The following is a 23,840-nucleotide window of genomic DNA, read 5'->3' on the forward strand; positions in this document are numbered from 1 at the left end:
TTTAGGTTAGACGAATTTATCCTTTCATTTCTTCGATGTCGGCATCTATTATAACAAACATGGCATACCATTCGTCCAGCACGACTTCGTCACTTACGAAATCTGTTTTAGCAACTTTTTTGTTTTTTATTTCCGCCCACAAAATTGCATATTACGTTGATACATTATAATTTACAAAATTAATAATTAATTTTCTATTGCTATATTGCGCCCAAGGGTGAAACTGAACATTTACCTAGAAGAGTCCTAGATGCCTAAGACTGCTGACAGTCCTGGTCTTATACAGATGTTATTCTACTCACAAATGAAGCTCCATTGTATAGCCTCCAGATTTTGTATTACCCCAGTGGCCTTTGGACATTATCCATCCAAAACATCCCTGGGTTGTAACTGCCCTGTATTCAAAGTACCAAAGCAGCCCTGCTCTGTTTATATACAACATTACTAGATAGCCTACTGGCATTGAGGAATAACTTGAGTTAAAAACCATTTCAGTAAATGATTCCTGCTCTGTTTATATACAACATTACTAGATTGCCTACTGGCACTGAAGAATAACTTGAGTTAAAAACCATTTCAGTAAATGATTCCTGTATTATTTTATGTGTCCTGTATTATTTTAAGTGTTGTTTTCTCCATTTTATTTTAAGGAGTTACTACTTAAAATACTGACCTACCAATCAAGGACCCATGTGCTCTCCAGGATTAGATGAAAAGTTTAATGTTTGGTATATTCTGAATATTTAGTACATGGAGTTACATGGGCAAAAGAACAGCAACAAACCTATTGGTCCTTACAAGGCTGATCTGGCACATAACCTATTATTGATACTTTTTTTTTAAATCTATCTTGAAGTAAATAATTCTAGTTGGGGATTTTTAGCCAAGTAAATGTTGTGACATTTCATGAACACCTCTGCAGTGGAACAACCAGTGACATTGGATGGTAGACCATTCCATGTATCAACAATGCAATTGAAGAAAGGGTATTTTGCCACATCTGTTTGAAATCATTGCCCTACAATCTTTCATCCATTATTCCTAGTTGTGTTGGAGGTGTAAATTTTGAAATATTTTTCCACACCAATTCCTTTTGAGAATTTTGAAGACTGCAATTAGATTACCCCTCATTCTCCATTTTGAGAGATTAAACAGATTTAGTTCTCTTCATTTCCTACCCTAGCATTAATGAAACGAGGCAAAGAGGAGAGCAGATGTGAAATGGGGTAAGAGTATAACATAAAATTTTGAAAGTAATAAAAAAAAAATGTTTTGGAAAGAAATTAAAAGAGGAAGAGGAGGCGAATCAAGTAGAGAAGAAAAGGTAAAAGGTGCAGATGGAGAGATGATAATGGAAGAGATGGCAGTAAGAGGAAGATGGGCAGAGTATTTTAGGGAGTTGCTAAATGTGAAGGAGTATAGGGAGGGAAAAGTAGTTGCAGTGGGAAGCGCTAAGAAAATGACTGTGATGAGTGAGGAAAATGGAGGAGAAATAAAGAAGGATGAAGTGAAGGCAGTTGTTAACCACTTCAGTACGGGACTTAAATCTCGCGGGCAGCAGCCAATGCCAGCCGTATGACGTAACGAAATAATATTCGCATCATAAAATATAGTCGCCGCTTATATCGATCGTTCTCTCTTTCACCCGCGAATTTTGAAAACCACAGAGAATGGGATTCAGGGCGCATTTGGGAGAATGTAAAAACACAGGGGCGACTACAATAAATATAATCAAGACGCCGATATGGCAGCATCGCGAATCCACTTGCTCCTCATGACGCCTACGTGTGCGGCACCGTATGGAAGGGGTTAAGATGTGAGAACAGGTAAGGCACTTGGGTTGGATGGATGTCATGCAGAATGTCTGAAAAAAGGAGGTACATTGATGGTGGACAGGCTGGTGAGGTTACTTAATGTTTGTTTAAGAGAGGGTAGAGTACTGGAGGAGTGCCTGTATAGTTCCACTTTACAAGGGAAAAGGGGACAAGTGTGAGTGTAGTAGTTTCAGAGGGATCAGCTTGTTAAGTGTAGTTGGTAAGGTTTATGGGAGGGTCTTGACTGAGAGGATTGGGAGAGGAAGAGGGAGTAATTGGTGAGGAACAGTGTGGGTTTAGGACAGGTAGAGGTTGCATAGATCAGATTTTTGTGGTAAGACAGATGTGTGAGAAAGCTATAGGAAAGGGGAAGGATGTTTTTTGGGCTTTTTGGATCTGGAAAAGGCTTATGACAGGGTAGACAGGAAGGCACTGTGGGAGGTATTGCAGATATATGGGATAGGAGGAAAGCTTTTAAGAGCAGTCAAGAGTTTTTATGAGAGTAGTAGAGCGTGTGTCAGGATTAGAAATTGAGAGCGTGAGTGGTTCGAGGTAAAGGTGGGACTTCATCACAGATGTGTTATGTCACCCTGGCTGTTCAATTTATACATGGATGGAGTGGTGCAAGAGGTAAATGGAAGGGTAGTTGGTAAGGTATTGGAGATGGTTAAAGAAAATGGAGAAAAGTGGGAGATAAACCAGTTGTTGCTTGCTGACAACACTGCGTTTGTAGCAGGATCAGAGGGGGGATTGAAGAAATTATTGACAGAGTTTGGGAAGGTGTATGGAAGAAGAAAGTTGAAGATAAATGGGTAAAAGTAAGGTGATGAGATGTACAAGTGGAGGTGGCAGCAGACTGGAAGTGAGTATTAAGGGAGAGAGACTGGAGGACATGGATAATTTTAGATGCTTGGTTGCAAATGTGCCGGGAAAGGGAGGAGTGGAGGTGAAGGTAGAATGTAGATTGAGAGAAGTAAGTAGATGTCTTGGTGAATTAAAAAGTGTAGTGAGAAATAGACATTTGTGAATGGATGCTAAGAGGAGATTGTATGAAGGAGTGATTGTGCTGACAGCACTGTATGGGGCAGAAACATGGAACATAAGAGAGAAAGAGAGGAGGAGTTTGAATGTATTACCTAGTTGTATTTTACAGGACGAGAGCTATGCTCATAGTGACCCGTTTTTGTATCTCTCTGCATCCAGTTTGTTCTTAAATTCTTGTATAGTTTTGAGATGAGGTGCCTGAGAAGTAAGATTGGAGTTACTAGGCTGGATAGAGTGAGAAATGAAGAGGTGAGGAGGAGAATGGGGTTGAAAGGGAGTTGGGAGATAGGGTTGATGAAAGAGTATTGGGATGGTTTGGACACATGGAAAGAATAAGTGAAGAAAGACTAGTAAAAGAGGTGTGGAAGGCAGAGGTGGAAGGAGTGAACATGAGGGGGCAACCTAGGATGAGATGGATGGATAGGGTAAAAGGGGCATTGGGAAAGAGGGGAATGTCTGTTGAGGAAGGACAGGAGAGGGCAGAAGATAGCGGTGAATAGAGAATGGTTGTGTATGGATGATGATGTGATGCATGAGGGGGAGTCGGTGGGGGATGAGGAAGTATGTGTGAGAAATAAATTGATGCAGCCCAAAGGGATTTCTCCCCGTCTTCTCCTTTTCTGCATGAGGGGACGGAGAGGGTGATCGCCGATTTAATGAAGTGGCCCTGCTGTGTCTTGCAACACTGCTTCTGACCCAGGGCAGTGGGCAAGATGCAGGGATGACCTGTCATCCTGGAGGTGCCAAGGTAAGAGAGAGGGAAAGGGGTGGATGGGGATGGAATGGGTGGGAGTGGATTTTATGCCTTTGTTTTTTTGGCTACCTCACTTGTTGGGGGGGAAAGAGCATTTGGTATATATATGTAGTTCTCTCAAGCACTCTTCATAAGGCTTGTTCCACAACCTAGGGGTGAGCTTTGTTACTCTATGCTGTACTCTTTCTAACATCTGTATATCCTTCTTGTAAAATGGAGACCAGCACTGTGCACAGTATTCTAGGTTAGGTCTGACTAGGGCATTGTAAAGATTAAGAATAATTTTTTCAGTTCTAAACTCAAAAGCTCTACCTATAAATCCAGTTAATTCATTTGCAGTTTTAATGACCTCTGAGTAATGTTTGCTTGGTTTGAGATAATTTTATATCACAACAACAAGGCCTTTCTCTTGATCTACACTTGGTAGTTGTACAACCAATGTGTAGTTGGTCTGGACATTACTATTACCAATATGAAGTACTTTACATTTATCTATATTGCAAAGCATCTAGGAATTTTCCCTCCCCCATTTGCATAAAGTGTTCAAATAATTTTGTAATTCTTGTTGTTGTATTGTGGATATACAATAATTTTATTTGCAAATTTGGTATCATTCGCAGATTTTGATAATTTACACTTTATATTTTCATCCAGGTCATTAATGTACATCAGAAAGAGTACAGGACCTAGCACTGAGCCCTGAGGCACTCCACTTGATACACAATGCCAGCCTGAGCAATTTCCATTCAGAGCAACATGTTGCTTATGACCAGACAGCCATTCAGAAATCCATCGGTTAAAAATGAGAAGGTTATGCAGGGATGACCCATCATCCAGGAGGTGCCAAGATAGGAGGGAGGGAGGAGGGTACAGGGGAGTGGAATATGTAGGGGATGGAAATGGGTGGGAGTGGTTTCTATGCCATTGTCTTTTGGCTACCTCCCATGTAAGGGGGAAAAAGCCTTTGGTATATGTATGTATGTATGTAGGTTTGACATTGCTTGATGGACATAGACCTTAGAACATTCATCAACTAATTTCTTGATTATGTTAGAGAAAATATCCCAAGTTTGTCCAGCATCCTGGATTTTGTAAATTTCTGACCAGTTGGTACTTCTATACGGTGATGCCTACGTAGGCGGCATGAGGAGCAAGTGGGTACTCAATGATGCCAACGTGGGCATCTTGATTATATTTATTGTAGTCGTACCTACATAATCTCCATTCTCTCTAAACTGGCTTCATCAATTTTCTATGGTTATCAAAATACACGGGTGAAAGAGAACGGACGATTGAGCACTGACCTTATTTTTTATAATGCGATTATTATGACGCAACATCGCATTTTGGGCAGCTAATGCTGCCAGACGTGCGATGTGCCCCGGAGTGAAGAGGTTAATTTTTCTAGGTGCTTTCTGGAAGTTTAGTACCTTTTCAAAGCTTTTGTTGTGCAGCTCGATGTTACAATTGATGTGGAATGTGAGGATATTGTGGTCATTGGTAATGAATTTTGGTCCAACATTTACATCTGTTACTTGGTTATTGTTAGTAGAAAGAACAATATCGAGAACACTCTACCCATGTGTTGGCTTGTGAATGTGTTGATACAAGGAGCTTTACAAGATATTTGAGTATAACCCATGACCAGTATGTGAAATTTATGTTTCACCCCATATAGTCACAGAAAAGTTGAAATCTCTAATAATAACTTCGTTCTCGCTGCATATATCTAAAATCTGCTCATACAGTTTAATGTCAGTATTTTGGTTTTGGGCTGGTGGTTGATAAACAAGACCAAGAATTAATTTCTCATACGCTGTGCAAATTTGCACATCTAGCATCATTGTTACTTATATGTGGTTTAGTAATTTCCAGTGTTTGTAGGCATGATTTTACATAAGTACACCTCCACCTGCTCTCCATGACTGTGTGTCACTGAATATTGAGTACCCTTTTATACTATATTCTGCCAAGAAATCTCAATTTTCAGTGTTTATCCAAGATTCAGTGATCCCAACAATATCATAGTCTTTGAGAAAAGTTAGTACAGCAAGATCTTGGAATTTGTTTTGCAAGCTTTGTGCATTGACTAAACAGACTTTTAATTGCTGCCTATGAGTGGATACCTGATTTTTGTTTTCTACAATAGGTCTACTCTGGTCTCAGTTTTTTTTTTTTTTCTGATATTCCTCCAATGCATCATTAAGGAGTCTACCTAGGTGAGCAGATCCATTTGGATTAAGGTGGAGACCGTCTCGATTAAAAAGTGTATGTTGATTGTAGAAATTATTCCACAAATCTATGAACTCGATGATTCCGATTGAGCACAAGGACTTTAAGCGGTTATTTGTGCTGGAAGCCCTGCTGTAAAACCCCTTCATTACCAATGCGAAGGAGAATGCCTTTAGCCTATTAATACGTTTGTACTTATTCATCAATTCTACCAAGTTCATGTTCATGATGTCATTCATACCTATTGTAACCTTGTCTAACCACTCCAACCATGAGGCACAAGTGGGTACACAAGGATGCTGGTGTTGGCATCTTAATTATATACATTTACCTAGTTGTATTATACGGGAAGGGAGCTATGCTAGTGGTGACCTGTCTTTGTATCTTTCAGCATCAAGTTTTTTCTTAAAATCTTGGATAGTGTTTGCACACATTGTATCTTTATCTAAATTATTCCAGGTATCCATTACTCTGTGTGGAAAGCTATTTTTTTATGATCTCTTCTATAGTTATCCTTTTTGAGTTTCTTTTCGTGTCCTCTTGTTTTTCCATTGTCCCATTTTAGTAAATCATCCCTATCTAGGATTTCCATTCCTTTCATGATTCTATAGATTGTCAGCAGATCTCTTTCTCTTCTTTGTTCCAGAGTTGGTAATTCCAATTTGGACAATCTTTGTTCGTATGTTAATTTGGAAAGAGTTGGGGCCAACTTTGTTGTTGCTCTTTGTATTCTTTCTAATTCTTTATATTTTTTTAGTACTGGTGTCCATAGTGTTGCTGCATACTCCAGTTATGGTCTTATTAGTGTAACTAATATTTTTTTAATCATTTCCTCATCCAAGTAGTCAAATGCCTCTTTCATTGACCTTGATAGGTTGAAGCTTTCTCCAACTATTTTATTAATACGTTTGTCCAGTGTCATGTCTTTGCTGATTATTACTCCAAGCTCTCTTTCTGAGTTCACTTTTTTGACTTCAAGAATTTTATCATTTTTTGACATTCTGTTTTTACTTTTTCCAAACTCCATTATACTACATTTCTTGATATTGAAGTTCACCTCCCACTTTTGAGTCCATTTCGAGATTTTGTCCAGGTTAAACTGTAATGATTTGTAATCCTCCTCTGTTCTTACTTTCTTTAGTATTTTTGTGTCATCTGTGAAGAAATTCATATAACACTCCACTCCTTCATCCATGTCATTTATATATATAGCAAACATGATTGGAGCCAGTAGTGAACCTTGTGGGACACCACTTATCATTTCTTCCCAATTCGAGTATTTATCTCTAATTACTACCCCCATTTTTCTCCCAGTCAGGAAGTCTTCCATCCATTCCAATAATTTTCCTCTGATGCCACCTGTTGATTCTATTTTTCTTATTAGTTTCTTGTGTGGTACATTATCAAATGCTTTTTGTAGGTCTAGAAAGGCACAGTCTGCCCATCCATCCCTCTCTTGTATTATTTCTATTAGTCTTGAATAGAAGCAGATCAGGTTTGTTGTACTTGATCTTCCTTGTCAGAATCCAAATTGATTTGGATTCAGTATATTTTTTTCTTCCAGATGTTTAACCCATCTATTTTTGATAACCTTTTCACATATTTTTGCTACTGTGCTTGTTAGGGAGACCGGTCTGTAGTTAGTTGGATTTTCCTTGTTTCCTCCCTTGTATATTGGTACAATATTTGCATTCTTCCAGTCCTGTGGTACCTTTCTTTGAGTGAGTATTTAATTATGTTGTATATTTCATCTGTTAACTCCTATGCATTCTTTCAGTATCCAATTTGCAATTCCATCCAGACCATGTGATTTTCTGACATCAATGGTTTTTATTTGGTCGCTGATTTCCTTCTGTGTTACAGTTATTTCCTTCATGGGGGGGGGGATTTCTCTCTTTTTATTCCGTCACAGTTAGGTGAGTTCTCAATTGTGATTACCAATTTGAAATGATTGCTCATAATTTCTGCCATTTCTAGTTCTTCTGTATATTCATAATTTCCCTGGCACAGCTTTTCTATTTCTTGCTTATTCTTAATTCTTTAGTTTACCATTTACATACCTGTAAAATAGTTTAGGTTGTTCCTTGCATTTTTCTATTATTTCTTTTTTATAGTTTCTCTTTTCATGTCTGTGTATTTTTACATAATTGTTTCTTAGTTTGATGTATGTTTGCCATTTTCTGTTTTTTTTTTTTTCCAATTTTTTCTAAGCTTTGTCTCTTTTATCCTTAACTTCACTACATTTTTTTTTGTACCAGCTTTTTATGTATACTCTTGCTTTTGTTGTGGTACATATTTGTTCACTCCCTCATTATAAATTTCTTGTATATTCCATTTGTCTTCCATCCTTGTTTCTTCATTTAGGAATTTTTCCCAGTTTGCATTACGAAAGATTTTTTTAAGTATCTCAAAATTCGTTTTGTTGTACATTAGTTACCCCTGGATTCTGTGAACTGGTTTGATCACATTTTCTGTGTTTATTATTACTCAGAGTAAAAGAGAACAAGTAATACAGCAGTGACTGTATATTTTATATTGCGAGTAGTGTGATGCATCATACATATGGCAGTCAGTGCTGTAAGACAGAATTTGACTCGTACTGAAGTGGTTAATGGGGTCAGTGTATTTGGAGGAAAATGTAGGAAATTGGTCTGGCTCCACTATACCATAATGATGATGACATTCAAAAACTTTGTCACCAGTTTCTTGCATTGCCCTACCTCCCTCATGAACACATTCAGAGCATGTTCAAGAGACTAGCAACATGTGCATCTACAAGCTTGCTGAAAACATTGGTGGATTATATTTGCAACAACTGGATTGAAAGTTATCTGTGGAATCCTGAAACATGGAGTATCTTCAAACAACCAATTCATACAAACAGTTATATTGAGGGTTGGTACGATGTGTTTAATCATCATGAGAATGAAGGAGACTGCAAGAGAACATAACCCTACACTAGGCAGTTTCATGTCCATTACCACCATCCCCATCCATAAAGTTGTCTAACCATTTCTTAAAACAACCAATAGTTTCAGTGCTTAATACATGGTTACTAAGTGTATACCATTTCTTGACCACCCTATTAGTAAACCAGTTCTTGCCTATTTCCTTCTTAACCTCTTTGTCATGAGGTGCGAGTGGGTATATGAAGATGCCGACATTGGCATCTTGATTATATTTATTTTTTAGCAGTAGCTGAGTGACCCCTGAATTCTGTGAACTTGTTTGATCATATTTTCAGTATTTGTTATTACTCAGAGTAAAAGAGAACAAGTAGTACAGCAGTGACTTTTTTATTTTATAGTGCAAGTAGTGTGATGCATCATACATTAGGCACCCAATGCTGCATGCAAGAATTCGACTTGTATTGAAGAGGTTAAATCTAAATTTGTCCAATTTAAATCCATTACTGCGAGTCATGCCCTGTTTTCCTAATATGATGACCTTGTGTGTGTCATCCTTGTTAAAGCCTTTTGATCCACTAGAACACCTCTATTAGATCACCCTGCACTCTGCATCTTTCCAGAGAGTGTAGGTTAAGGTGCCTAAGCCTTTCCTCAAAAGGTAGATTTCTGAGCCCATGTATCATTTTGGTCATTCTCTAATCTATTCAAACACTTTTCCTCCTATCCCATGTGCTTTGACTTTATTTAGTAGTCTCTGATGGGGAACCTTGTCAAACGCTTTGCTGAAGTCAAGGTAAATATCATCGTAATTGTCATTGTTATCTGACGCCTTGTATACTTTAGTGTAAAAAGATAGATTAGTCACACATGACTTACTCTTGGAGATACCATGCTGTGAGTCATGAATCAAATTATGTCTCTCGATGTGATCTCTGATTCTATTAGCTATTTTTGACTCAAGCATTTTGCCTATAACTGATGTCAAACTGATTGACCTGCAGTTGCATATAGATGATTTATCTCCCTTTTTGAAAACAGCAACATTGTATGCCTGCCCCCAAGCAATAGGCACACTACCAGTGTCTACCAACTTATTAAATATTTCTGTTAACAGGTTGCAGATTTCAAATTTACACTCTTTAAGCACTTGGAAATTTTTGTCTGGACCTTGGGATTTTGTAGCTTTAAATCATTCAATCTGTTTGACTACGTCTACTTTACTAATGCTGATGGTAGATAGTCTACTTTCTTCATCCCCACTGAAAATCAGATCACAGTCAGGTACCATATCCAACCTCTCCTTAGTAAACACAGAGAGAAAATAATTGTTAAATCCTTTCCTAATATTTTGTTCTGTAGAGATGAAAGAAGCCCTTTGGGTTGAATCTCACTTGTCTGGCAACTTTAATTTTGTAGATACGTTTCGCTGTGCGCCTATTCTTTTTAAGTGGTCTTGCTATATCATTATATTTGGATTTAAGGTGTGGTTCCCTATTTTTTTTATTCTGGCAAAAATTCCTCTTTTCATTCCAATCTCATTTTGCACTCTATCATCCATTTGGGAGTATTACTATTCTTCTGTATTGACTTGAGAGGAATAAATTTATTTCATGCATTTAGAATTAAAGCTGTTAGGTTACTGTACATTTCATCCAGATTGCTGACTGGGCTGTTGACCTCACACTTATAAGTGACCTGACCCAAGGTAAGCATATTACTCTCTGTGAGCTGACACCTGACTATACTAATGACATCCAGGCTAACCGTGTATCTTACTCTGTCACAGCCCCCTGGGTTGGTCTTGTAAGTGACCAGTTGTCCTAAATACTTTCTCTTATTAATATTGGTTCTCCTGAAGTCTGGTATAGAATTAGATGTGGGAATTTGTCCTATCTTCTCATTGCACTTTTGCATGAACAATCTCAGTTGATCAACATCCAGATCAGTGTTGGACAATAAATTGCAACACATACATATACCAAAGGCTTTTTCCCCCTTACAAGGGAGGTAGCCAAAAAAGAAAAAGGCATAAAAACCATTCCCACCCATTCCATCCCTAATACACTCCACTCCCCTCCACCCTCTACCCTCCCTCTCATCTTGGCACCTCCTGGATGACGGGTCATCCCTGCATCTTGTCCACTACCCTGGGTCAGAGGCAGTGTCGCAAGACCCAGCACAACCACAGCAAGGCCACTTCATTAATTTGGCGACCCCCCCCCTCTCCATCCCCTCATGCAGAAAAGGAGAAGACAGGGAAAAATCACTTCAGGCTGTGTCAAATTTTCCTCACACATACTACCTCACCCCCCATCCCCCCATCCATTCCACCTCATGCATCACATCATCCATATACAACCATTCTCCATTCACCCCTGTCTTCTGTCCTCTCCCTTCCTCAACAGACATTCCCCTCTTCCCCATGGTTCACCCCATCCATCCATCTCATCCTAGGTAGCCCCCTCATGTTCACTCCCTCCACATCTGCGTTCCATACCTCTTTTACTAGTCTTTCTTCACTCATTCTTTCCATGTGTCCAAACCACCCCAATACTCTTTCATCCACCCTATCTCCCAACTCCCTTTCCACCCCTGTTCTCCTCCTCACCTCCTCATTTCTCACTATCCAGCCTAGTAACCCCCATCATAGTTCTCAGACACCTCATCTCAAACATATTCAGACTCCTCTCTTCTTATCTTATGTTCCATGTTTCTACCCCATACAGTGCTGTTGGCTTAATCACTCCTTCATACAGTCTCCTCTTAGCTTCCATTCCCAAATGTCTATTCGTTATTCCACCAAGGCATTTACTCACTTCTCTCAATCTACATTCTACCTCCACCACTCTGTTTCCTGCCACATTCGCACCCAAGTATCTAAAACTATCCACTTCCTCCAGTCGCTCTCCCTTAATGCTCACTTCCAGTCTGCTGCCCCTTTCACCCCTTGAACATCTCATCATCTTACTTTTACCCACATTTATCTTCAACTTTCTTCTTTCACACACTCTCCCAAACTCTGTCACCAACTTCCTCAATCCCTTCTCTGATCCTGCTACAAGCGCAGTGTTGTCCACAACCAACAGCTGGCTTACCTCCCACTTTTCTCCATTTTCTTTAACCATCTCCAATCCCTGACCCACCACCCTTGTATTTACCTATTGCACCACCCCATTCATGTATAAGTTGAACAGCCAGGGCAACATAACACATCCCTGATGAAGTCCCACCTTTACCTCAAACCACTCACTCTCTCAATTTCTAATCCTGACACATGCTCTACTACTCTCTTAAAAACTCTTGACAGCTCCTAGAAGCTTTCCTCCTATCCTGTATATCTACAAAACCTCCCACAGTGCCTTCCTATCTACCCTGTCATAAGCCTTTTCCAGATCCATAAAAGCCCAAAAAACATCCCTACCTTTTCTTATAGCTTTCTCACATATCTGTCTTACCACAAAAATCTGATCTACGCAACCTCTACCTGTCCTAAATCCACACTGTTCCTCACCAATTACTCCCTCTGTTCCTCTCCTAATCTTATGAATCAAGTTCCTCCCATAAGCCTTCCCAACTACAATTAACAAGCTAATCCCTCTGAAACTACTACATTCACACTTGTCCCCTTTTCTCTTGTAAAGAGGAACTATACAGGCACTCCTCCAGTCCTCCGGCACTCTACCCTCTCTCCAGCAAACATTAAATAACCTCACCAGCCAGTCCACCATCACTGTACCTCCTTTTTTTAGACATTCTGCATTGCATCCATCCAGACCAGGTGTCTTACCTGCTTTCATCATCTTAACAACTGCCTTCACTTCATCCTTCATTATTTCTCCTCCATTTTCCTCACTCATCACTCTCATTTTCTTAGCACTTCCCACTGCAACTATCTTTCCCTCCCTATCCTCCTTCACATTTAGCAACTTACTAAAATACTCTGCCCACTCTCCCCTTACTGCCTTCTCTTCTATTATCATCTCTTCATCTGCACCTTTTACCTTTTCTTCTCTACTTGATTCGCCTCCTCTTCCTCTCTTAATTTCTTTCCAAAACATCATTTTATTACTTTCAAAATTTTCTGTCATACTCTTACCCCATTTCACATGTGCTCTCCTCTTTTCCTCCTTTACCTTGTGCTTTACTTCTCTTTTCTTTTCTTTGTATCTCTCATATGACACTCCCTTGTCCTATTTTGTAACCAATCTGTGAAAGCTCGCTTCTTCTCTTCTTTAACCTTCTTTGTTTCCTCATCCCACCATTCACTATCATTCCTTCTATTTCCTCCTGTCCTTCTTGTTCCACACACCATCTGCACCACAAACAGTTTCCGACATCATAGAGTGCAGAGGTGTTGCGCTGTTGTTAGCGAAACCTAGTGGCTTTAGAATAAACATCAAAGGAAACCTGTGTTGTTTTTGCGCGGGCTGGCTATGCTGTGAGACCGGTAAAAGTATTTCTCCTTTTCTAGTTTGCACTATGTGTATATTTCTATTCTGGCAATAATGGATAAAGGAAATGAGAATGAAGAAAGAACATCAAAAAGGGAATTGGAGGTAAGTGTAGTTGAGAGCCAAAGTACCACACAAAAAATTAATAAACAAAATTGAAAAAATAGGAGGAATTCAAGGCAGATCTTGGAATGGATGAAGGACTTTCTAAATGGAAGAAAGATGAGAGTGGTACTGAGATAAAAACTCGAAATGGAAAGAATTAAAAAGTGGCGTCCCTCAGGGCTCTGTTTTGGCTCCCTTAATGTTTGCCATATACATAAATGATATGGACAAAGGAGTGAATTGTTACATGAATTTCTTTGCTGACGATGCTAAATTGCTCAAGAGAGTGAAAACAAGAAGATTGCAGATCACTACAAGATGACCTACATAAAGTATGGGAATGGAGTCAGAAATATGAAATTAATTTCAACATCAAGAAATGTAGTATAATGGAGTTTGGAAAAGGCAAAAATAGTTTTGGGGAAATATATGATTGGAGACAAAGAAGTAAAGAAAGTTAACTCAGAGAGGGACCTAGGAATAATCATCTCAAGTGACTTGACACCTGACAAACATGTAAACAAGATATTTGGAGAGACTTACAATTTGTTAAGATCAATGAAGGTGGCATTCGACGACATGGATGAAGAGATGGTTAAGAAATTAATTGTTACCCGGTACATTGATAAGACCAAAACTAGAATATGCTATGTCAATGTGGGCACCTAGCACAAAGAAAAACAAAGAAATTAGAAAGAATCCAAAGAGCGGCGACTAAGATGGCACCTACACTATCAAATTTGAACAAACAAAGAATGGAGAAATTACAACTGACAACGTTAGAGCAGAGAAGGGAGAGAGGCGATTTGTTGACCATTTTCAGAATTATGAAAGGAGTTGAAGTTCTTGATAGAGATGATCTATTAAAATGGGACCAAAGAGAAACAAGAGGACATGCAAAGAAACTAAGGAAAGACAGCTACAGAAGAAATCTGAAAAAGAACAGTTTCCCACACAGAGAGATTGACGTCTGGAACAAATTGAACAGTGAAACAGTTAATGCCAGAACTATACACAAATTCAAATGCAAACTGGATGTGGAGAGATACAAAAATGGGTCAAAACAAGCATAGCTCTAGTCCCATAAAATACAACTAGGTAAACTAGGTAAATACATCTTTGCAACACCCACAACAAAAAGAGCATTGACAAGTGCAGGGAGAAGTAAATGAAGTTTGGAACGCCTATATTGTAGCAGTGCTCCCCACCTCCAGAACTTTTTCCACTATAAAATCAATATGGTAAACTAATTTATCTTTTCAAAAGTAGACATAACATTTGATATGCAGGAGGAAAATTATTTTCCTCCAGCATATTAGATTCCTTTCTGAGAGCTGCAGGCTGCAAATCTGACCCAACAGTCAGAGGAAAAATAGCCCATTGTGATAACCTTTAGATCTCTTCAGGAAGAAACATTGGACTATTGTTTGTGTTTTATTGGTGTGGGTCTCTTTCTTTGTCCCTGGCTAGAAGTAGGAGGAGGAGGGGAGCAGTCATTAGTTGTTGGTTCTCTTTATGTAAAAAGGCGAAGGAAATATAGTCAAAGCTAATAGAAATGGGCCTGGCACAGAGACTAGGTGTCACTTGTTATGGACTGTAGAGTACCAGCGCCTGCATCCTTGTGGATAATCTCGCATTGCTGTCATGGTCCACAGAACAAGAGTGTGCCTCCACATGGAGGTGAAGGGATAGACAGGTTTTAAATATTGGCAGAAAGATATTTCTCATCATCCATCTTGTACAATCTCCAATAGTAGGTAAGCATCATTGGTCCCATTTTGTAATAAGCAGGAAGGTAGGGAAAAAAAAAGGAAGGGGGATGAAAGTGTGGGAAAGCATAAGCATCATTTATTCACAGTTACCATGGCCACATATGTAGAATTAATGATCATATTAATGTTTGTAAATGGAGCCAAGAAATGAGTTATACAGATGAAGCAAATGCAAATTCTGGATGATGAATTTCTCTGGTTTGAGGACATTTTTTGACAAAAGACACTTGGGATGAATTAAAAAATACCAAAAATATTTGTGAAAAATGGGAATAAAAACTACAAGCATGTACAATTTGGGTATGAAAAAAATATATGCCAACAGTTGGTAGGGAAAAAGTCAATTTGGCTGAATATTGACGTATATTTGGTGTGAAATGTTGTGGATGTAGTTTGCCTCTAGTATGATGGCAATATGCATGTCTTGGGAATGCACAAATATATGAATTATATGTGCTTGCTTTATGGATGATATTTAATATTTGCAGGTGCAGTTAGTGAAGATGAGCCAATTAGTGATGCTGAAGAAGAGGAAGGAGAAGAAGATGGGGATGGAGATGAGGAAAAGAAGAAGAAGAAGGGTCAAGGGAAAGGGAAAAAATCCTCAAAAAAGAAGATAAATCCCTTACTTGCATATGCAGAAAGTGCAGAGAACGAAAAAGAAGAGGAAAACAATGAAGAAGAAACCCCAAAGAATGAAGAGGAATCCAAAGAAAAAGCCAACAATTTATGGGCAGGTGAGAATCCACTAACCTAATTCCCATTCATTCACTGATTCTACCCTCTGCAGAAGTCCATAAGGGGTACTGATTGCATAAATTTTATATAGTATTTTAGGACATAATTGATATCCCTATGGATTAGTCATATGACATTCTTTTGTGATTGAGGAATAATCTCCATAAAAAAAACACACACACACACACACACACTTTCAACGAACGGACGGCTTGAAGAACGCTCTGAAGAAAAGTGCAGATTGTGGATACCAACGCAAAGAGAAGTGCCTTTTTGTATTTGCAGGGGGGGGACAACACAGATAGAACCACAAGAATCAAAGAGGAAAATGACAAAGTAAGCCAATTACTAGAATCAGTTCAGGAAGATGAACCAGGAATTATGAAACAAATCGAAGAGAAAGATTCTATTGGAGAGTAGTTAAATACACACACATGACAGTCGAAGTGACAGTGAAGATTGGACTCCAGAAAAAAAATGCAATTTTTGTGGATCTCAACGATGAGGGAGTACCTGTGTTATATTAGTAGGGAAGGGGAAAGCTCGTGGTATAGTGGGAAGGTGAAGAAAAAGGAGAAGAGGAGGGTTTACCAAGGAAAATGGAAGGAAATGAGTAAGGGGGCGAACGGGCCCCGTAAGTCAGAAGGAATGTCAACAAGAGATGCGCAAATGACAGAGGTGAAGTCGAAGAGATTAGTAAAAATGTAAAAATTAAAAATATAGATAGGAGCACACAATGGTAGGAGCACACAATGGTAGGTGAAGATAATTATTTCCATGGATTTAATGAGGGAGGAGATGACAATCTCCCCCGATTAGCAAAAATGAATGAACAGTGGGAGGTTAGGTTCAGTCAACTTACATAGATTACACAGAGTTGATAGATTGGAAGAACTAAAGAAGGAGAACCAAAACCTAAATAAAGAAATAGAAGAATTAAAAAGACAGTTAAAAGAAGTAAAGGATGAGAATGAGGAATTAAAGAATAATAATAAAGAGTCCATAGCAAAAGAGGTACAGGGTTGGAGAAAAATCCAAGACAACAACAAAATTGAATTTAGAGATATAGTAAAACAACTGATGAAAGAACAAACTAAGGACACTATTATTATAGTGATGAGAGAAGGAGAATTTAGTAAGAGACTTAGCAAATAAAAAGAAATGTGTAATTATATTAGGGATGGAAGAGAAGCATAATCCATATAGGACCACAAGAGTAAAGAAGGAAAAAGTAAACAAGATATTAAAAGTAGTTCAAGAAGATGAACAAGAAACAGGGAAAGAAATTGAAGAAATATATAGAAATACAATATAGATAAGACCAGACCAATTAATGTTGAATTCAGGTCACAAACAACAGCAGAGAATATCTTATCAAAAACAGGGAAACTAGCAAAAAGTGATCTGTATAAACAGGTATGGATAAAAAGAAAGATAAGTAAAGAGGAAAGAGAGGAAGAAAAAAATAAAAAGAATAGAAGCTAAGGAAAAAACAAGAACAGAACAGAGTCAAAGAGAAATTCTGTTGAAAACTAGTGGATATGAAAGTGAGGAAATGGTTCATAACAGAGAAAAACAAAAGGGAAACAGAAAACAGGATGGAGGTAGCAGAAAATTAAAAGTGTCTTACACAAATATAGATGGATTAATAACAGGCTTGAATGAACTGAATGATTACCTGAAGGAAAAAGAACCGGACATAATGGGAATTGTAGAGACAGAATTCAAAGGTCCATTACCACCCAACAGAAGAGCAGGAAGTTTGTGGTAAATTATGTGCCTCCTAAAATGGCTTTGTGGGAAGAGAAAGAACACAAAAATATGTTAGAAGACACAAGGATAACACTAAATAAGATAATGGAAGATGGAGGAAGAATAGTTATAATGTGTGACTTTAATTGTAAAGAAATCTGCTCGGAAGAGATGGCAGTGAAGGGTGGAGACGACCTATGGGGAAATGTACCACTTGATATGATTATAGAACATACAATGGCACAATGGATGCAAGAGAATACTAGGTATAGAAATGTGGAAGAACCATCAAAACTGGACCTAATAATCACATCAGAACCTGAAATAGTGGACAAGATTGAATATCAGACACCGCTTAGTAAAAGTGACCACATATTAGTTGAACTGGAACTAAATGAGGAAAAATACATGGAAAAAAACAAACAATATAGAAAGGTTAGATTGATGTATGGAATAACAAATTTTGATAAAATAAGAGAATTCTTTCAAAAAGCAGACTGGGAAAGGATACACAAGGAGAAAACAACAGTAGAAGAGAAATGGAATATTTTGATAAAAATTTATGAAAGAGTGGAAAAGTATGTTCCAAGACAAAAACAAGAAAAATTATATGTAAAGTGATGGTACGACAAAAGATGTAGGGAGTTAAAAGACAAAAAGGAGAAAGCTTGGATAAAATGGAAGAATGACAAAAGACCTGAAAAATGGAAAATATATACTAGTTATGGAAATCAATATGTACAAGTGGGTAGAGAAGAAAAGAGAAAATATGAAAAAGATGTCATAGAAAAATGTAAAGATCAACCAAACTTTTTTATAGATGTGTAAACAGCAAACTGAAAAACAAACAAGAATTAGTGAAACTACAACAAGGAGGAATAGAATACACAGAGGAAATAGAAATGGCAGAAATTATGAACAAGCATTTTAAATCAGTGTTTACGAGGGAGAACATACAACTTAGAGATGTCGAGTGGGAGGAGAAAGTCCCCCCTATGAAAGAGATAGAAGTAACAAGGAAAGAAATAATGAATCACTTGAGTAATCTTGATGTCAGAAAATTGCATGGACCAGATGAAATGGCAAACTGGATTTTGAGAGAATGCAGGAATGAACTAACAGACAAAATACATAGTCTAATAAGCAGTTCAGTGAAAGAAGGAAAAGTTCCAGAAGATTAGAAAAGAGCAAATATAGTAACAATATATAATGGGGGAAACAAGGAAGACCCTACTAAACATAGACTGGTCTCTCTTACAAGTACGATAGCTAAAATTTGTGAAAGAATTATCAAAATTAGATGGGTAAAGCATTTGGAAAACAATGTACTAAATCCAAGGCAATTTGGATTTAGACAAGGACGATCTTGCGTCACAAACTTAATGTGTTTCTATTCAAGACTAATAGATGTAATACAAGAAAGAGATGGATGGGCTGATTGTGCATTTCTAGATCTGAATAAAGCTTTTGATAAGGTACCACATAATAAATTGCTAAAGAAATTAGAAACTGCAGGAGGAATACAGGGCAAACTGCTTAAATGGATGGAAGACTTTTTGCAAGAAAGAAAAATGAGAGTAGTGATAAGAGACAAACACACTAATTGGGATGAAGTGATTAGTGGAGTTCCACAAGGAACAGTTTTGGCCCCAATAATGTTTGCTATATATATTAATGACATACATATACCAAGGCTTTTTCTCCCTTACAAGGGAGGTAGCCAAAAAGGAAAAGGCATAAAATCATTCCCACCCATTCCATCCCTGATATGGATAAAGGAATTGAAAGTTATATGAGCTTTGCTGACTGCAAAATTGTTGAAAAAAGTGAACATTGTAGAAGATTGTGAGTCACTGCAGAGTGATCTCAATAAAGTACGGGAATGGAGTAGGAAGTGGGAGATGGAGTTCAATATTAAGAAGTGTAGTATAATGGAATTTGGAAAAAGCAAAAAAAGAATAGTGGGATCATGTAAATTGGGAGAGGAAAAAATTAAAAAAGTAGAAAATGAGAAGGACCTGGGAGTCATTATTATGAATAATATGTCCCCTGAGAAACACACAAACAAAACTTCTGGAGAAACTTATAATTTGATAAGAACAATCAAAGTGGCATTGACATACCTGGACGAAGAAATGGTGAAGAAAATACTAGTCACTTTGATAAGAACAAGATTGGAGTATGCAGCGACGACGTGGTCTCCAAGTACAAAAAAATGTATAAGAAAACTTAATAGAATACAAAGAGCAATTACGAAATTGGCACCAACACTCTCAGAACTATCATATGAGGAGAGACTAGCAAAACTTGAGCTACAGACATTAGAGCAAAGAAGAGAGAGGGGAGACTTGATAACTATTTATAGAATCATGAAAGGCATAGAAACTATGGATAGAGATGATCTAATAAAATGGGATAGTAGAGATACAAGAGGAGACAGAAAGAACATCAAGAAAGACAGTTATAGAAGAGACCTGAAAAAGTACAGCTTCCCCCACAGGGTAATAGATGTTTGGAACAAGTTAGATGAAAATGTGGTGTGTGCAAAAACAATACACGAATTTAAAAATGGTCTAGATATAATGAGATATGAAGACGGGACACCACAAGCATAGCTCCCCTTCCCATAAAATACAACTAGGTAAATACACCAAAGATGGAAGACAAATGGAACATATTTAAAGAAAAGTACAAGGAAGGAATTGAGAAATTGATAAATATATACCGAAGAAGAAGCAAAAAGATATATAAAGTGTTGGTATAACAAAAGGTGCAGTGAGGCTAAAGACAGAAGAGACAAAGCCTGGAAAAGATGGAAAAAAGACGAAAAAAAAACATGTAAATGGCAAACATATGTAAAACTTAGGAACAAATATGTGAATATACACAGGAAAGAAAAAAGAAACTGAAAAAGATATAATAGACAAATGTAAGGATCAATATAAACTCTTTTACAGATATGTAAATGATGAATTAAAAGACAAACATGAAATTGTAAAACTGTGAAGGAGATAATATATAGATGACATAGAAATGGCTGAAGAGGCCGCTTCATTAAATCGGCGACCCCCCCTCTCCGTCTCCCCATGCATAAAAGGAGAAGACGGGGAGAAATCCCTTCGGGCTGCATCAAATTTTGCTCACACATACTACCTCACCCCCATCCCCCCGCCCATTCCACCTCATGCATCACAACATCATCCATATACAACCATTCTCTATTCACCCCTGTCTTCTGTCCTCTCCCGTCCTTCCTTAACAGACATTCCCCTCTTCCCCAAAGCCCCCTTCACCCCATCCATCCACCTCATCCTAGGACGTCCCCTCATGTTTACTCCCTCCACATCTGCCTTCCATATCTCTTTTACTAGTCTTTCTTCACTCATTCTTTCCATGTGTCCAAACCATCCTAATACTCTTTCATCAATCCTATCTCCCAACTCCCTTTCCACCCCTGTTCTTCTCCTCGCCTCCTCATTTCTCACTCTATCTAGCCTAGTAACCCCCATCATACTTCTCAGACACCTCATCTCAAACACATTCAAACTCCTTCTCTCTTCCTCTCTTATGTTCCAAGTTTCTGCCCCATACAGTGCTGTTGGAACAATCACTCCTTCATACAGTCTCCTCTTAGCATCCATTCCCAAATGTCTATTCCTCATTACACTCTTCAATCCACCAAGGCATTTACTCGCTTCTCTCAATCTACATTCTACCTCCACCTTCACTCCACCTTTTCCTGCCACATTTGCACCCAAGTATCTAAAACTATCCACTTCCTCCAGTCGCTCTCCCTTAACCTCTTCACTCCGGGGCACATCGCACGTCTGGCAGCATTAGCTGCCAGACGTGCGATGTTACGTCATAATAATCGCATTATAAAAAATAAAGTCAGTGCTCAATCGTTCATTCTCTTTCACCCGTGAATTTTGATAACCATAGAAAATATGATGAAGCCAGTTAAGAAAGAATGGAGGTTACATAGGTACAACTACATTAAATAAAATCAAGACGCCGACGTCGGCATTATCGCGTACCCACTTGCTCCTCATGACGCCTACATAGGCGTCACCGTATGGAAGTGGTTAATGCTCACTTCCAGTCTACTGCCACTTTCACCCCGTGTACATCTCATCACCTTACTTTTACCCACATTTATCTTTAGCTTTCTTATATCACATACTCTCCCAAACTCTGTCACCAACTTCCTCAGTCCCTCCTCCGATCCTGCCACAAGCGCAGTGTCGTCAGCAAACAACAGCTGGCTTACCTCCCACTTTTCTCCATTTTCTTTAGCCATCTCCAATCCCTGACCCACTACCCTTGCATTTATCTCTCGCACTACCCCATCCATGTATAAGTTGAACAGCCAGGGCAACATAACGCATCCTTGACGAAGTCCCACCTTTACCTCGAACCACTCACTCTCTCCATTTCTGATACTGACACAAGCTCTACTACTCTCATAAAAACTCTTGACAGCTCCTAGAAGGTTTCCTCCTATCCCATATATCTGCATAACCTCCCACAGTGCCTTTCTGTCTACCCTATCGTAAGCCTTTTCCAGATCCATAAAAGCCCAAAAAACATCCTTCCCCTTTCCTATAGCTTTCTCACATATTTGTCTTACCACAAAAATCTGATCTACACAACCTCTACCCATCCTAAATCCACACTGTTCCTCACCAATTACTCCCTCTGTTCCTCTCCTAATCCTCTCAATCAAGATCCTCCCATAAGCCTTCCCAACTACACTTAACAAGCTAATCCCTCTGAAACTACTACATTCACACTTGTCCCCTTTTCCCTTGTAAAGTGGAACTATACAGGCACTCCTCCAGTCCTCCAGCACTCTACCCTCTCTCCAGCAAACATTAAATAACCTCACCAGCCAGTCCACCATCACTGTACCTCCTTTTTTTAGACATTCTGCATGGCATCCATCCAGACCAGGTGCCTTACCTGCTTTCATCATCTTAACAACTGCCTTCACTTCATCCTTCCTTATTTCTCCTCCATTTTCCTCACTTATCATGCTCATTTTCTTAGCATTTCCCACTGCAACTATCTTTCCCTCCCTATCCTCCTTCACATTTAGCAACTCCCTAAAATATTCTGCCCATCTTCCCCTTACTGCCTTCTCTTCCATTATCATCTCTCCATCTGCACCTTTTACCTTTTCTTCTCTACTTGATTTGCCTCCTCTTCCTCTCTTAATTTCTTTCCAAAACATCTTTTTATTACTTTCAAAATTTTCTGTCATACTCTTACACAACTTCACATCTGCTCTCCTCTTTGCCTCCTTTACCTTTTTCTTTACTTCTCTTTTCTTTTCTTTGTACCTCTCATATGACTCCTTTGTCCCATTTTGTAACCAATCTGTGAAAGCTCGCTTCTTCTCTTCTACAATCGTCTTTGTTTCCTCATCCCACCATTCACTACCCTTCCTTCTATTTCCTCCCGTCCTTCTTGTTCCACACACCATCTTTGCACACTTTGTGACTCCCTCCTTGAACCATCCCCATTCCTCCTCCACACCTAGCTATACTCTATCCTTCACTCCCTCCCACTCCTCCTTCAGCTTCTTTTTGTACTCCTTCTCCTTTTCCTTTTCATTTAAAGAGTTCACTCTAAGCACCTCCCTACCTTTTGTCCCTTTCCTCTTACTCCATCTATCCTCCATTCTCAACTTACCTTCCACCAAAAAATGATCTTATATTCCCCCACCCTCTCCCCTTAGCACATGTACATCCTTAACTCTTCCTATCATCGTCCTATTTACCACTACATAATCCATCTACGCTCTCTCTACCACCCTTCCATCCACCACCCTCTCCCACATGTACTTATGCTTTACTTTCTTCCGAAACACTGTATTTGCTATCATCAACTCTCTTTCTAGACACATTTCCACCATCAACTCTCCACAGACTCTCCACAGACTCAAAATAGCTCCAACCAAATCTACAGCAACACTTCTCACCAACTGGACAAAAGAACACAAATACATACCTCATCTCTACATCAACAACACTCTAATACCACACACAAACACACCGAAAATTCTTGGTGTAACATACGATACATCCATGTCTTTCAAACAACACATCACAAACATAAAAAAACAAATGCACACCCAGACTTAACGCACTTAAGTCAATCACTGGAACAACATTTGGACAAAACAAAGAAACTAATATAACAATATACAAACAATGCATATGCTCAGTGTTGAATTATGCGAGTCCTGCATGGGCTCCTAATCTCAG

General features: G+C 38.6%; 1 protein-coding gene across 1 annotated transcript in view; it reads left to right on the forward strand.

Annotated features, from left to right (window-relative positions):
* Positions 1–23,840, forward strand: part of Yeti (yeti) — a 37,836-nt gene that overhangs the window by 1,397 nt on the left and 12,599 nt on the right. Inside the window, exon 2 of the mRNA XM_076177145.1 lies at positions 15,570–15,818. Within this exon, the coding sequence (XP_076033260.1) occupies positions 15,570–15,818 (249 nt within the window). The remainder of the gene's footprint in view (positions 1–15,569; positions 15,819–23,840) is intronic.

Source organism: Oratosquilla oratoria, chromosome 3, assembly GCF_046742065.1.
Source record: "Oratosquilla oratoria isolate Oo_2021 chromosome 3, ASM4674206v1, whole genome shotgun sequence".
In the NCBI taxonomy this organism is placed as follows: Eukaryota; Metazoa; Arthropoda; class Malacostraca; order Stomatopoda; family Squillidae; genus Oratosquilla; species Oratosquilla oratoria.